This window comes from Hippopotamus amphibius, chromosome 1 (assembly GCF_030028045.1).
Source record: "Hippopotamus amphibius kiboko isolate mHipAmp2 chromosome 1, mHipAmp2.hap2, whole genome shotgun sequence".
NCBI lineage: Eukaryota > Metazoa > Chordata > Mammalia > Artiodactyla > Hippopotamidae > Hippopotamus > Hippopotamus amphibius.
The window spans coordinates 8,804,015-8,820,103 of NC_080186.1; the positions used below are offsets into that span (position 1 = coordinate 8,804,015).

At 55.5% G+C, this 16,089-nt stretch overlaps 1 protein-coding gene across 3 annotated transcripts; it reads left to right on the top strand.

Annotated features, from left to right (window-relative positions):
* The first annotated feature begins 218 nt into the window (after window positions 1–218).
* On the top strand, window positions 219–15,514 carry AGTRAP (angiotensin II receptor associated protein). 3 transcript variants are annotated; one of them, XM_057708068.1, is made up of 5 exons: window positions 219–348; window positions 8,909–8,943; window positions 11,222–11,327; window positions 12,191–12,386; window positions 13,823–15,514. In XM_057708068.1, the coding sequence occupies exons 1-5, from the start codon at window positions 322–324 to the stop codon at window positions 13,924–13,926; spliced, it is 468 nt and encodes a 155-aa protein (XP_057564051.1). In that variant the 5' UTR covers window positions 219–321; the 3' UTR covers window positions 13,927–15,514. The 3 variants fall into 3 exon arrangements, with proteins under 3 accessions (XP_057564051.1, XP_057564059.1, XP_057564043.1); XM_057708076.1 differs by having other exon boundaries at window positions 12,191–12,365; XM_057708060.1 differs by having other exon boundaries at window positions 12,191–12,437; window positions 13,823–15,513.
* Window positions 15,515–16,089: the final 575 nt, after the last annotated feature.

A 16,089-nucleotide genomic window follows, 5' to 3' on the forward strand; every position in this document is an offset into this window, starting at 1 on the left:
CCCATCAGCTCACCTGCTGGGATTTTAAGTCGGCGAGATATCGTGCCCTTTTCGACACGAATCTGGGTATTCTTCAGCCGCCCCTCTGAACTACGGGGGCAGCCGCGAGAAGAAGGCCGGAACACCCGACGCCGTCTCCTAGCAACCGGGCAGCAGTCACGTGACCCGACTCACGTGGGCACCCCCCCCCCCGCCCCCGCCAGCCCAGTTGGGGTTGGAGCTGGGGCAGCGGGAGGGGCGGGGTCGGGGAAGTTTGTTTGCCGAGTTCGGAGACCCGGAGCCCCAGCGGTTGTCGCGCAGGTGCCCTCCGGCTCGGTCAGCATGGAGCTGCCCGCCGTGAACCTGAAGGTGGCGATGGGCGGGGCGGGCGCGGGGCGGGTCTCCCGGAGCTTGTTGGGCGTTTGCGCTTTTAAAGTACGAATTTAGAGGTGAGAGGACCGAGAGTTTGGGGAAAGAGGGGTGGTGAGGAGAAAGGGAGCGTACAGAGCCCAGGTGAGAAGGAGGTGGCGGATGGATCATAGCAGAGAGAGGGATCGCGAGGGCCAGCGGGGAAGAGCGACAGGAAACTGGAGGAAAGGGAGGGAAGAGGCCGCCTCTTCCCGGAGTTCAGATCGGTCCAGCCGGGAGCGCTGGGCCCCTGAGGCTCGCTTTGGCCTGCACGGTCAGAGTTCCCCTGGAGAAAGAGGAAGGCGCGGGGGAGAGGGGGAGGGGAGCCCCCTCCCCCACCCCGAGAGCCCGAGGCGGGACACCTCCCCTCCACCGAGAGAGGGGCTCAACCTCTCCCCTGGACCCCCAGCACAGCTCTGGTAGCTTTCTGTGTTTGGCAGATGAAGTTTTCAGGAAATCAGATGCTCCCAGACAAGTGGTTTTTCAAAGTTTGTAAATTCAAGGTCTTTATTTCGTAAGCAACACAGACAACCAGTAGAAGTTACTTAAAAGCAGAAAACCCCAACTTTGCGCGCTTAGGGAAACACTAGAGCTTCCTGGGGTGTCTTCATTTCCTGAGTCGTGTCCTCAGCTGTCAGGATGCCAGCGGCTGTTCTTCTTTTTCTCCTGCCACCCCCACCAAGCTCAGTGCTTCTTGGCTGTGTTTGCCACGGAGAGGCTGAAGCCTTTAGCTTTGGTCAGGAAGGTGTGAACCTTCGACCAAACCTGCCATTTTGGGTCTTGGTGCAGTTTTCTCTGAGACTGTTCCCAGTCTCATGCGAGACTAAGCATTTGGCACCCGTGGTGTCTGGTCCTAAAGGAATCTGAGAGAGAGATGACTAGCGGACAGTACATCATCCGTATTTGGATTACTAGGCATGGTCTGTGCTGTGACTTCTCATGGACAGACTTCGCTTGATTCTTTCCTTAATACTTGCTTCAGCGAACCTCCCCAAAGGGTCCAGTCAACGGCTGGGGGCAGAGATAGCGGAAACAAGGGAATGGGCTTGGATTGAAGATTTAGCTGGAAAGAAATTTACATGAGGGCAACTGAGGTTTTTTGGTGTCAATACTGCTCTGTTCTAGGCCATGTGGAGTTAATGTCGAACGCCTTTTCTCTGATTAGAGATTTGCCTAAAATAATTGCTAAGGGGGAATGAGGTGAGGGACAGAGCTGCAGGAGTTGAGAGGGGAGAGAGCCCTCATTCTCGGGGCACCTCTGGTGTGCCAGGTTATTTATTTAATCACATCAACCTTCTGAGATCTTTACAGATGAGCAGACTTCGGCTCAGGCCAGGTAAGTAACTTGCCAAGGTCCCACAGAGGTGAAGTGGCAGAGTCAGGATTGGAACCCATCAGGGTCAGACTTCAAAGCTGTATCCTTTTCCTGGCCACCAATTAGTTAGGGCTGACTTCTGGCCTTGACAGTTTATGTCCACTGGGAGGGCTTAGTCCATTTGGGGCTTTTTTGGGAGTAACTTTGTGAGTCTTGCAGGCCACACATGACCACAGGTGTGAGCTGTGCTGGCTTTCAGTGCCCAGAATTAAACGGCTGGTCCTTCCCTTGACTTGGGAAATGGAGCAGCATGTCTGCAAGGGTCTTAGCGGCTACCAGTCAGAAACAAGTAAGTGCCCGGAGGTCCTGAGCGGCTAGGGTTGCCAGGTAACATGCAAGACATCCAGTTGAATTTGAATTTCAGAGCAACAATGAATAATTTGTTAGTATGAGTATATCCCAGGCAGTCTTTCGGACATTCTAGCAAATCATTCATTATCTGAAATTAAAAATTAACTGGGTGTTCTGTGTTTTTGTCATTGTTAAATCTGGCCACCCTGTGGAGAGAGCTGTCGCTCCTTGTTCAGTGCCATCCAAGTGCGATGTTCCGAGCTCAGAGCCCTTTGGAAGCTGGGAAAATGTACCCCTGTGGCCCTGCCCTACCCTCTTCCTCATTTCACACATTCCTTGGGCATTGGCTCAATGCCTGCTTGTGCCCAGCCCAGCTAGAGTGAGCAGTGGTGCCAGGGGAGCAGAAGCAGCTGCCCCAGGCCCTCTGGGCAGTCCCTAACCCACTCCCACCCGTGCGGCAGGTTCTGAGCTGGAGGAATGTCACCGTGACAAGCTTAGAAAGCACTAGACTTGGGTTCATGAGGTCTTGGGAGAAAAGGCCCTTGGGAGGAGGGTACAGGGGGTTGTGAAGTCTGGAAGCTGACTGTATGAATAGTAACGAGGATGGCCACGTCTGAGGCGCTGACCACCTGGCTGGCACTGCACTGAGTGTTTCACACATCCCTCACCTCTCTGCAGCCACACAGCACCCCCGAGAGGCATTATTGTCCCCACTTTACAGAAGAGCAGACAGCAGTTCCTAAAGCTCAGGTGACCACATGGTTAACCACTGCCCGCCTCTGCCTCCCTCGCCGACAGCCCTGACTGCTGCCCCCAGCCTCAGCCCTCGGGGGTGCTTGGGGATCTTGCTACCTCATACAGCAAGCCACCGAGTGTCTGCACAGGGCCAGGAAAATATATTCTAGGTTGTTTTTGTTTTTTGGCCACACCGCACGGCATGCGGGATCTTAGTTCCCCGACCAGGGACTGAACCCTTGCCCTTGGCAGTGAAAGCCCTGAGTCCTAACCACTGGACCACCAGGGAATTCTTTCCATACAGATTAATATACAGACTATCTTTTTCCTGGGACTTCCCTGGCTGTAGCACAGTGGATAGCATACAGGCTTTGGGGCCAGACAGACTTCCGTCCAAGGCCAGGCTTTGCTGCTTACTAGCTGTGTGACCTGGAGCAGATTTCTTAACCCCTCTGAGTATCAGTTTCCACACCATAAAAGAGCATAAAATTAGGCCCCACTTTCTTGGCTGATGAGAGGAGGATCTAGCGGTCCAGGAGGTGGTGTAGCATCACATTCTTTTTATTATTTTATTTTTTATTTATTGGCTGCATTGTGTCTTCATTGCTGCCAGTGGGCTTTCTGTAATTGCGGAGAGCGGAGGCTACTCTTCATTGCAGCGCTCAGGCTTCTTATTGCGATGGCTTCTCATTGCAGAGCATGGGCTCTAGGTGCACAGGCTTCAGTAGTTGTGGCACGTGGGCTCAATAGTTGTGGCTCTCGGGCTCTAGAGCGCAGGCTCAGTAATTGTGGTGCACTGACGTGGTGCACTGACTTAGCTGCTCCGCAGCATGTGGGATCTTCCCGGACCAGGGCTAGAACCCATGTACCCTGCATGGCCAGGCAGATTCTTAACCACTGCACCACCAGGGAAGCCGTCACATTTTTATTAGCAGAGAAACTCAGACCAGGTAGATGGATTCTGTGATTTGCATCTGGGCTTTCTTGTTTATAAGCATTACCGTTTAGGCCAATTAATTTCTCACAGCCTCAGTTTCTTCTAAAGTAGAACAGGATTAAAACTCTGCCACATACAAGGACTTCCCTGGTGGCACAGTGGTTAAGAATCCACCTGCCTATGCAGGGGACACGGGTTCCATCACTGCTCCAGGAAGATCCCACATGCTACGGAGGAACAAAGCCCGTGCGCCACAACTACTGAGCCTGCGCTTTAGAGCCCGTGAGCCACAACTACTGAAACCCACGCACCTAGAGCCCATGCTCCACAACAAGAGAAGCGACAACTATGAGAAGCCTGTGCACTGCAACAAAGAGTAGCCCCCACTCACCGCAACTAGAGAAAGCCCAAGTGCAGCAACAAAGACCCAACACAGCCAATAAATAAATTAATAAATGAATTAATTAAAATAAAAAAACTCTCCCACATACAGTTGCAAAGATGACCTGCGCCAAGTGTTCAGGGCAGTGTAGACACGTGGCAGGCAGCTCTTCATCAGTAGCAGGAGTTGCTGTGGTTGATGCTGTTTCGGGATGCCTGTTCCACACGGGTGCCTACAGTTAGTAAGTGGATACATCCAGTGACCATCAGGTGCCTGTCTCTCTGAGGCTTAGGCTCCCCTGTGGGACACTTGGGTGATGGGTGCTGCCTCTGTTCCACAGGGGAGGAACCCAGGGCTCAGACACAAAGGGACATGGCCCCTGGACCAGAATCCAGGTCTCCTGCTGTACCAGTCCAGCATCCTACGAGCCCCTGCTGCCTTGGCCCATCAGCCCTCCCCCGATCTTCTGACACATCAGACACTGGCTGGGAAGGAAACGGGCAGCCCCCCTGGGCTGAGCGCTATAGGAAGAGTCCAGGAACTCCAGTCTCCCGTTCCCTCTGGCCCAGCCGGGAAGGTCAGGCTGTCCAGGCACAGTCTCAGGCCCCTCGCTCCACCATTCTCTATGGCAGTACCTGCGAATCCCCAGTATCCCCTTGGTTACCAGAAACCTCCCCCAGAGCCAGCAGACTGTTCTTTTGTGCTGAGATGATGGCTGTCAGGAAGGGCAGGGCCCGCTTGGCTGGGTTTCTTTTTCTTTCTTTTTATTTTTATTGGCATATGGTTGATTTGCAATGTTGTGTTAGTTTCAGCAAAGTGTATCAGTTATACATGTACATATATCCACTCTTTTTTAGCTTCTTGGCTGGGTTTCTTGTTGGAGCTTTCTTGCACGTTAGACCCCTGTGGGCCTGGGTGGGTGTTCCCCTCCCCCATAGGGAAGATGGGGAAACTGAGGCAGAGGAGGCTTAGTCTTCATGGGTTTCTTTTCCCTGGGCTAAAGAGAAGTGTTCCACTGGTTCCTCTTTTCCTAAATATTTAGAAAACAAAACTGATGTCACACCGAGGGGATGTGTGTCTGCTAAAGATCTGCAGGACTTCCAGGTTATAGTCTTTTCTTCCCAAAACAGAGGGTCTAGTTTTGGACCTTAGCAGGTGCTCACTCTGTATTATAGGCTTTTCCAGGTCCAGGAAAACCTTTATCCCATAGGTTATACAGAGTGGTTTCCCCACAGGCTTCTCTGTGTCTCAGGCTTTCCTTTTACCATAATAAAGCCAGGCTCTGCAGGCCAAGAGCATCCCTTTATTAAAGACCTGCTGTGTGCACAGTCTAGAGGTGGGAACCAGAGCACTTGGAAATGAAGACTGTATTTTGAAATAAGAGTCAAGGGCAGGAAGGATACATTGTTGATTTTCGGAAGGGGAGTGGTGATGTGAGCTGTCCTCCCCTGTGGCTCCTTCCTTGGTGTCTTGTCTTAGTTAAAGACGCAACACCAGGACCACCGTGGCTGGCCACCTCCCGTGGCCTCTGGCTGGTCCCTTCCCCTCTGTGGGCAGGGTTTCCTGTTGGACAGGGGACAGTGTTTTGCTCTTAAGATAAAGATCAGAATTCCCCCTACACCCTCCAGGCCCAACCCTGCCTCCCCCCACCCCCTGCCCCTCAGCTTCCTGTCGCTTCTCCACTCTCCTCCTCCACTCCAGCCGCATTGGCTTCTTTTCCATTTCCAGAATGTTCCATGCTCCCTTCTGTGACAGAGGCTTTGCAGGTGCTGTCCCTTCTGCTTGAAATGCTCTTCTTTCCCCTCTGCCCCTGGTTAACCGCTGCTCACCCCCTTCATCTTGGCCGAAATGTCATCCCTCAGAGAAGCCTCCTAAGCATTCCCCTCCCCCCAACCCCAATGCAGAATGAGATTCCTTGTCCTTTGCTGTAACTTCCTTCACTGCGGGGCTGTCTCACTGGACCCCACACTCCTAAGGTGATGGTCTGGTTAGTGGGTGTTCCCCGCCCCCTCAGGTGTCAGTTATCAGTTATGGGAGGGAGGCCAGCACTGCATCTGCCCAGCTCACCTTTTTTTTTTTTTTAATAAATGTATTTATTGGCTGCGTTGGGTCTTCGTTGCTGCACACAGGCTTCCTCTAGTTGCGACGAGCAGGGGCTACTCTTTGCAGTGTGTGGGCTTATCAGTGCCGTGGCTTCTCTTGTTGTGGAACACGGGCTCTAGGCGGGCAGGCTTCAGTAGTTGTGGCACGTGGGCTCAGTGGTTGTGGCTCGATACTTAAAGGAGACTTGAAGAACTAAGGAAACATAATTGGGGCTATTAAGTGAAGCCACTGTGTGTATTAGTGTTTTGTATTTAAAATGATCATTAGCTATAAGTAAACAAAATAAATAACGAAAAAAAAATAGTTGTGACTCAAGGGCTCTAGAGTTCAGGCTCAGTAGTTGTGGCCCACGGGCTTAGTTGCTCTGTGGCATGTGGGATCTTCCCGGACCAGGGCTCAAACCCATATCCTCTGCATTGGCAAGGAGAGTCTTAACCACTGCGCCAGCAGGGAAGCCCCCAGCTCACTTTTGGGGGTGGAGGCCAGTGGTGCCAGCTTAAACTGTACATGTTTAAGAAACTTAGTGCTATGTGATCACTCCTCTTCAGCCCCTGGGAGAAGAAACCCTTGGAAGACTAGGCCTTCTCTGCCTCGGTTGCCCCATCTTTGTAATGGGAGGGCATGTCCACCCAGGCCCTGGGTCAGATGACATCTGGCTAAGTTGAGCTTGAATCCTGGCTCTGCTGTGCGACCTGGGGCAAGTTACTTACCTCTGAGCCTCGGTTTTCTCAACTGTAAAATGGGGGAAATAGTTCTTCAGAGGATTATAAGAAATGTGTTCATATGCAGAAAATTCTCAGAATAGTGCCTGACGCATGGGAAGCGCTTGGTGATAAACAAAGGTAGGCGGCAGCGAAGAAGCCTTCCAGAGCCAGCCTCTGTGATGTAGACTCAGTTTTTTCGGAGTCTAAAGACCTCTGTAAAGTGAGGTGTATCGGTCCTTACAGAACTATTCTCCTAGTTCCCTGCAGCTGGAAGAGGAATTCTTTGGGGAGCGGGGGAGGGCTGTGGACCACACTGTGGATTTGGCTCACTTCACTGAGCACTGGGGGTGAAGATGGAGTATCCCAGGCATCTGCCCCGGATTTCACCTGCCCCCCACCTCCCCACGTGAAAAACGTCCACGTCTGTCCCAAGCCCAAATAGCTCCTCTCGGCTGAAGGTTGTGCCTTCAGCATGAAGGCGGGGAGCCCTGGTTCCGGAGTCGGACTTACAATGTAATTCAAGTTTTGCTGTCAGTGACGGTCATGTGGGGCCTTGGGCTAGTGCCTGGCACATGGCAGGTGTACCATAGATGATAACTCTCCTAGAAATGCAGCCAGAGTTCCTTGCTGCAGATGGCACCCTCCCCTTACCCCCTTGCACCAGACGAGAAACCTGGGCCTTTCACTGCAGTCCTGGCCACGTCCGCCCTTGCTTCCTGGGCCCGGCATGCCACCCCTGCCCCCGGCTCTTGGCATCCCCCTTCCAGCTGGACCCTCAGTGCCTGGAGCAAACTCCCTCAAGGGCCCCTGTGGACCACCAGGCCCCACCGAAGCTCCCGACTCGGGGCTCCTGGCCTGCTGCAGTCTCAGCATCAGCCCTGGCCCAGCCCTCCCCCTCCTCGGAGCTCTGGGTCCTGCATCCCTGCTTGTGCTCCTGGGGCGTCTGCTCTGGAACACCCTGCTCTCCTTCCCCTTGCCTGGCTGGTCCCTGCATCCCCTTTAGCACCAGCTCTGAATTCCCTGCTTCTTCAGAAGCCATAGCTGGCAGCTGCCCTGCCCTCCTGTAGCATCTGCTCCTTCCTTCTTATCTATCTGTCCATCCATTTTTTGGCTGTGTTGGGTCTTCGTTGCTACACGCGGGCTTTCTCTAGTTGGGGCGAGCAGGGGCTACTCTTTGTTGCAGTGCACAGGCTTCTCACTGCAGTGGCTTCTCTTGTTGCGGAGTGCGGGCCCTAGAGCGCGTGGGCTCAGTAGTTGTGGCACACGGGCTTAGTTGCTCCGCAGCATGTGGGATCTTCCCGGACCAGGGATTGAACCCATGTCCCCTGCATTGGCAGGACATATGGACCAATAAAAAGGGTGGGATAGTGCAGAACTCCAGAAAAGAGGCAGAGAGATTCCTGAACATAAATCATAACGTTACCCTCCTGCAGAAGCTTCTGGCGACTTCCGTCAGCGCACTTGGGATGAAATCCTTGCTACTTGTCGAGGCCCTCAAGGCCCACCTCTCCCCTCTGGTCTTCTGTCACCGGGCTGCTCTTCCATTCTTGGATGCACCCAGCATCCCCTCGGCCCCACACGGCATCCCAACTCCAGTGTCCTAAGAAATCAACCTTGTTTGAGCTCCCTTCCCCAACCACCATTTCCCATCAAGCCCTCCTCTGATTCCAGAGCAGTTTCACAGGTTCCCCAAAGGAGCCTCCAGCCTTTGGAAGCAGGAAGGGGTGTGGGTGTTAGCTGCCCCGAGGGAGTGGGGAGGGATGACGTGACAGCATCCCCTGGCCTGGTCCATGATCTTCCTCCTTCTCTACCCCTGGGCCACTGACTGTTGCTGGTGTTTCTTTTTAGCAGACATTGCTGAAGCTGTCTTAGGTGCTAGGCAGGGGCTTCTGGTGTTTTTGGTTCCAAAAGTTTTGCTGCCCAACCCCTACCACCATGGTGATCATATTCACAGATCTCTTTTCCACCCCACCCTCTCTTTCTTTGTACCACAGGCGATCCTCCTGGTTCACTGGCTGCTGACGACCTGGTGAGTGATTCTGTGGGTGTCCCATTCTGTGTCCACCTGTCTCCTAGGATCTGGGTCCACGTGTCTCCCTGGGGTCTTGTCCATGTGTGTCCTGGGTCTGCATCCACGTGTCTCACAGGCCTGGTCCACATCTCCTGGCCCGTTCCAAGACTAAATAGCACTTTTGTCAAGAGCATCATCAGGAAGCTCCCCACATCCCAAGGATGTTGGAGGGACAGGTGGTACCCAGAGGCCTTTGACATCACTGCCCTAGGAGCTTCAAGCCCTCATCCTCAGGGAGACAGCAACCTAGGGCAATACTGACAGCTCAGACCTTCCTCCAGGCACTGCTTGAGCCCTTCAGGGCTTGTCACCACTCTGGTTGCTCCCCAAAGCCTTTGCATCTGGGGGGTCTGAGGTGCTGAAACCTGGGGGCTGGCCTCTCACACCATGCTGGGATGGATGTCAGGTAGAGCTCTGTGTGTCTGTGACCTTGGGTGAGTCACTTAAAGCCCTTGAGCCATTTTCTCACCTGTAAAGTGAGAACATTACTGACCTTCCCACTTATCCTGCAAGGGCATCGGAAGGTGAAAGCATGACTTCTGAAACTGTAATAATTATGTTTATTAAGGGTATCCAGGGGCCAGCTGCTGGGTTGGGTGCCTTCTGGGGGTTAGCTCAGCAGCTCAGCAAGTAGACGCATGATGAACCCGAGACCCAGGGGTGAGGTGACTCACTTAGGGGTGGACCCTCACTCTCACTTCACATCCCCTGCCCAGAGATGGCAGACTTAGGATCCAGACCCACCCTGGTCAGGTCCTGGCTCTGCTATGTTCCAGCGGGTCACCTTGACCAAGTGACTCCACTTCTTGGGACGTGGGTTTCCATCTGTAAAATGGGTACAAGGATGCACGCCCCCCAGGAGTTGGGAGGGAGAAGCATGGCAGTGCTCTGCTCACCAGACACTGCCCAGGCCTGCATGAGGGAGGCCTGAGGACCTCAGGACTGATTTTCCCCATTACCATCTGCTACATCTGTTGAGTTTGTGGGGAGGTTTCTGGGAGATGTGTGCGTTTTGCAGACGTGGAAGTGCAGTGCACATGTGAACAGGTGTGAGTAATGGGAACAGTGGTAACCATTGTTGATGAGCTCAGGGAGCAGAGTCAGAATCCAGATTTCTCAGTCATACTCCCCGGGATTCTGAGTTGGGGAGGCTGGGCTGGGGCCCTAGCACCTGCTTTCTCAAAACCAAAAACTGAGATGCCTTACTCCAGGTAAGCCTTGTTGTGCCCTACACTTAACTGCTTTGCACATGTTTTCTGTATGGTGCACTTCAGGGGATGTCATTTAAATGTAAGAAGCACCCCACTGCGTGCTGGGGCCATCCATGCCGAGTGAATATGGTGGTTAAGAGCATGGCCTCTTGAGCCAGACTGCCTGGGTTTAAATCCCAGCTCTTCCACTTAGCAGCTGTGTGACCTTGGGCAAGTTACTTGACCTCTCTGGGCCTCAGTCGCCTCATCAGTAAAATGAGGATAACAATAGTGCCTCCTTCCTCGAGTTGTTAGTACAAATGCACATAAATGAGCTAATTTAAAGCATTTATAACTGCGCCAGGTACTAGTAAGGGTTCTGGGTTAACTGTTATTTTCTTTGAGTTGACAAACAGTTCAGTTAGTAGCAATACACTACAAAATAAAAGAAGGAGGGCATTGTGTTAGAAAGTGGTGAGGTGGTGCTTAAAATTGGGCAGTCAGGAAAGGAGTCTCAGAGTTAACAGCTGAGGTGAGACTAAAATGACAAAAAGAGATCAAGTGTTCAGGTAGCGCCAACGAATGGGAGGTATAGGCAGGGCTGTAGCACCAGATCTCACAGGGCCCCATAGGCCGTGGTCAAGAGTCTGAATTTTATTCCAAGAAAATTGCTGGAGGACTTTTAGCAGAGGTGTGATATCCCCTGATTTCCCTTACTGTTGCTATTTATAGAATGGCCATAAGGGGGCAGGAAGGGAAGTAAGGAGACCAATGGGGAGAGGCCGTGGCCATCAGTGCCAGTGGGAGAGGATGATGGTTTGGACCTGGAGGGACGTGGCCAGATTCCAGATCCGTCTGGGAGGCAGAGCCGATGGGATGCGCTGACATTTCTGGAGTACGGTGGGCGGGAAGGAACAAGGCCATAGACTGTGGCCTCTGATCATAGGGGCCCTGAGACCTGGGAGCCTTAGGAGGTGACCTGTGGGAGGGGTGGGCACCTGTGGGGCGGCCACCTCCTGACCTGACTCAGGTGCCTCCTCCCGCAGGAGCTGCCTCGTGTTCCAGGGCGCCTATGCCTGGGCCAACTTCACCATCCTGGCCCTGGGCGTGTGGGCTGTCGCGCAGCGGGACTCCATCGATGCCATAAGTATGGTGAGCTGGGGGAGCCGCGGGGGCACTGGCTTCCGGGTGATCGTGGGCCGGGCTCCGTCTTCCCCTTCACCTGTCCCATCTTCTCTCCCTTCTTCCCTCGCCCCCCCACCCCCCATTTTCCATTTTCTAGAGCCTTGTAAGTAAGCACACCCAGGCTACCAGTCCACGTGTATCTTCACTAGCCCGGCCAGTTTCTCTGCCTGCCTGGCCGAGAGCCCGGCATCTGCTCATTTTTCCCCCTGGAGAGGCATGGGGTGGGCTCCCACCAGGGCCCCAGACTGGCCGCTCCCTGGGGGCAGCAGGGCGTGTGCCAGTGACCCACCTCTAGGGCCCTCCTGGTAGGGAGGGATGTGGCTGGGAGGCCTGTGAAGAGGGAACGCCACCGCTCTGTGAGGTCAGAGTGGACACAGTCCAGCTGAACTGTCCCATGGGGGAGTTTCCTGACACCTGCTTAGACCCAAGTGGCTGTGAGTGCCAGCACTGGCCTCTCAGAATGGCTGAGAAGGGATTTCTTTGGTGGTGGAGATGGAGCGAGTGAATTCCAAGGGACCTTCCATCTCAGAGAATCTGGACCCAAGTCTTGTACCTTGTCGTGGGCTCAGGATGAGAGGAGGTGGGGGGAGGGACTCTGGCCCCGCATCCCTGCTCCCGGCCCCCAGCCCCCAGTCGGGCGTCTCATCCACAGAGTCCTGCCTGCTGGCTTGGTCTGTTTTCCAGCAAACCCCAAGGACACAGTAGGGCCCACATGGAGCGTCCAGTCTGTGTGGTGGGAGAGCGAGGGGGCTGGGGCAGGGCGACAGTGCGCCCGTAAACCCCGCTGACATGCGGTGACCCCTGGGCCCTGCGCCCGGCCTGTCTTGCAGTTTCTGGGTGGCTTGGTGGTCACCATCTTCCTGGACATCATCTACATCGGCATCTTCTACCCGGGGGCCAGCCTCACGGACACGGGGCGCTTCAGCGCTGGCATGGCCATCCTCAGCCTCCTGCTCAAGCCAGTCTCCTGCTTCTTCGTCTACCACATGTACCGGGAGCGCGGGGGTGAGCGCCTGCTCTGCATCGGTGAGGCCAGCGCCTCCAGCCAGCTCCCTGCCTCCCCGCACGCCGGCCCAGGTGCTCGGACTGCCATCTCCCCCTCTCCCCTAGGTCTCCGTTTTGCCCACCACTCAGCCCCTGCCCCAGGGAGCCGACCTGGCCTCCCGAGATGGGGGCTCAAGGTGCAGGGCGGGGGTCGGTGTGGGCTCTGGGCACCAGGCTCGAAGGTGTGCAAGTTTCTGGTCTCTGCTGCAGGAGCCCAGGATTCCCCCGGCCATCCCCCGCTGGTATGACCTCTCCCTGGCACCAGGTTCCCCTCTCAGCTCAAACATGGGTGCAGCTGGGGGCGTGATCGAGTGCCCCAGGCAGCCCAAGGCTTGTAGGCACCTGCAGGGCCAGCTTCCCCTCTCAGCTCCTCCCCAGCGCCATCCCTGGACCCCCCCTCTCCTGCCACAAATGGGGTCTGGGTGGCCAAGGGAGAGGCGGTGCTGGCCCGAGCCGTGGGAGCCCCGGCCGAAGCCCGCACTGAACTGCAGGCGCTTTCCCTTAGCCTCGCCCCACTGTGCCCTCCCACGGCCTCTCTGAGCTGTACCCCTTCGCGTGGCAGTCCTCCCCCTGCCCCCTCTGCCACACATTCTCATTTCCTTTCTCTCTCTCTGAGAGAGAGGTGGGGAGAGATGTGGTCTTCTCCTTTTCTCTTCGGAGAAGAGAAGCCCAGAGTGGCCATGGCCCATGACCCACTGGGGGAGCATCTGGGCTGAGGGCAGGCGCCGCCGACCCTGGGCAACCTCAGCACCGCCCAGACCTGTCCCAGGGCGGGGAGGAGCCAGTGACGTTCCTCTGTTAGGTGACAGATGAGGAAACTGAGGCCCAGGGCCCTTGGGGCTTGTTCAGGAGCACAGGACAGATGTGCAGACTGCAGATGGGAGTGAAGGGTGTGGCACTGAGGGCCCTACAGCCTATCTTGCACCCTCTGGGGTCTGCAGCTGGGCGGGCCCTAGGGCCTTCTGGATACAGAGGAGCTGGAGGGGAGCCCGTGGGTCCAGGGCTGGGCATCCCTCGGCCAGATGCCTGAGCACGTTCTGCCCAGGGGCGCACCGAGGCGCAGTGGCGAAGAGCCCTGTCTTTGGGGTCATGCTGCCTAGGTTTGAATCCTAGCGTCCTTTGCTTCAAGCATTATAATCTCAGGCGAGTCAGTTTATCTCTTTGACCCTCAGTTTCCCCATCTGTAAAGTGGGGACAATAAGAACATCTGTAAAGTAGGGTTACAGGAGGATTGAATAAATAACATATGCCAAAGACTCGGTGCATGAGGCCGCTGCCACTGTCGCTGTCCGGGGGGCCGGGGTGCCCAGCTCTGGCCTTTCTGGTCGAGGGGTTGGGGGATGTGGGTTTGGCCTTCTGGAATGTCCTGAGTCCTCACCTATCATTTTCTCTTTCCCTCCATCTCCCCTGCCCCTTAGGTTTCCTTGGATCTTCACAGGATCACAGCGCCTACCAGACGATTGACTCTTCTGAGGCGCCTGCCGACCTAGAGAACAGGGCTTACGTCCCCCGAGGATACTGAAGCCAGCCCTGCCACACCTGGCCACAGCCCAGGGGCCAGTGTGACAAACTGTGGGGCCAGCGGGAGGGATGCATCACCTTCTTTGTGCCTTGGACGTCATCGTAGGGGTGCACCCGACCCCCCCCTTCTCAGAACTAGCATGGGATGTGTCCTCCGGTTCCCCGTCCCAGGGGTTGCCTGAATCAAGTGCCCTGAGAGGCACACCTGTCCCTAACACCTCAAGGCCTCTCCTCCCTTCCAGGTATCCCACTGGTCCCAGGCTGGGAACTGTGGTCGCTTTTGTCAGCCTCCACCCTTAGCTGCTCTGTGCAGGCCCCAGGCCGAGCCATGCCTGAGCCTGGCAGGGTCAGTCCTCTCAGGGCCACTGATGCACCCTGGGCCTCTCCTGAAGTTGGCCGAGCCCTCCCACAGGAGCTCTGAGAGCTTCGGGTCACTCCCGGCCCGGGGAGCACGGCGGTGAGGATCCCCGGCTTCTCACTGCCTGGTCACTTGGTGCCTGGGACCCCGGTTCTGGAGGCTGGAGGTGTGTGCAGCCCAAGAGACCCATCACAGCCTCCAGCCACCCTTCTCAGAGCCATGGCATTAAAGTTCGAGGAATTGTGGAGCTGAGTGTGTTTTGAGCCACGTTTAATCTCGCGTCAGGGCTGGAGCCTGGACTTGCCATTCCTGGGAAGATGTCTCCTGCGAATCCCCAGGGCAGCGGGCCTTAGGTGCCCATTCTCTTGGGGCAGGAGGAAACGGGCTCAGGACCAGCTGGGCCTTCCCTGTGCTCAGCTCCGGCCCAGCCGAGGCCCCAGCAGAGGAGGGCGCTGTTGAGTACGGCAAGTGGGCGTCCGCTTCTCTGAGTTCAGATGACGCAGGTGTTGGTTTGAATCCTGCTCTGCCGTGGTGTGCCCTCTGTGTCTGCTGGAGGAGGGCTAATGCCTGCCCAGAGAGGGATGACGCAGAAGAAACGTACAGGGCCTGGCCCTCGGGAGGGCTCCTAGCTGATGGCAAAGTTGTTGGTGGGGCTGTTCCTTGAGCCCATGATGATGCTGGGTCAGTAGGCCAGGGGCGGCCTCTTCCTGGCAGACCCTGTGTCTTGGCCGCAGAGCAGACAGGGATACCTGTCCAGAAGTTCCAAGGGTCCCATGGCCAGGGCCCTACCCCACTCCCCCTGGGATGGCATTGACCACCGGACCCCGGCTACCTGGGCTTTCTCAGGCCTTCCTGGCTTGTCCCCATCACAAAGAGGTCAAAGCCTAGTGCACAGCCCCTGCCCCCCATTCTTCTGTATCCATCCATCCAAAGAGGCTGAGGGCCTGTCACGTGCTGCGGAGGGGCCTGGGCCACAGGGGTGAACTCAGGTCCTGCTCTTGGGGGAAAAGGCATTAGAGGCCCTCTGTCAGCAGGTGAGAGCCCTGAAAGAAGGACCATGGGCCTCCGGGAATGAGCACATCCCCTCATGCTCTAGGGGCGAGGGATGCTGGGTGGCTGCAGCTGTGGGAAACGGGAAACAGCCTCCCTGTCAGACGGGGGCAGACGAGCCGTGGTCCGTTCATTCTAAGGAGTACTGTTCAGCAGTTCAGATGAATAAACCAGACCTGTTTATATCAATGTTGGTTCCCCCCAAATTTTGGTTGCAGAATGGCACGTACAGTATAAGAGCGTTAGTGTGAATTTTAAAACCTTACAGCGATACCCAAACCTTATTGTTCATGGGTATATATGCGGTAAGATATAAAAGCATCAACTAGAAGGACCCGTGTCACGTTCATGGTTGTGGCCTTGGGTGGGGGAGAGGAGGCTAAAACTCAAGTTCCTATTCTCTTGTTTATACCAGGTCCCGGCACGTGGGAGGCTTGCAGTGTATATGCTCCTGCATCTGGGTCCTGAATGTGTCAGATTTCTATTAAGGAATGAAAAGACAGGGTGGGGGAGGAGAGATTGCGGGACAGACAATAGAGCCTGTGCCAAGCAGAGGGGATGGTATATTCAGAGACCCCAGTTCCGGTAGTCCCAGACTCCCAAGTTGACTGGATCTTTGGGGAGGGGGCAGAGGAAGGCTCCTGTCTCAGGTGGGGCTCCCTAGGAGCAGACCCTGAAAGGAAGCGTGTGACGTGGTGCAAAACAGAGGAGCTGGGCTTTCTTGGTCGTCTGCCAAAGCTACTCCGGGGTTGGGGG

Coding starts and splice junctions, on each gene's coding strand:
- AGTRAP (XM_057708060.1), top strand. CDS start 322: ATGGAGCTGCCCGCCGTGAACCTGAAG. Junction 11,328..12,190: donor CCATCGATGCCATAAGTATG/GTGAGCTGGGGG, acceptor CCTGTCTTGCAG/TTTCTGGGTGGCTTGGTGGT. Junction 12,438..13,822: donor CTCCCCGCACGCCGGCCCAG/GTGCTCGGACTG, acceptor CCTGCCCCTTAG/GTTTCCTTGGATCTTCACAG.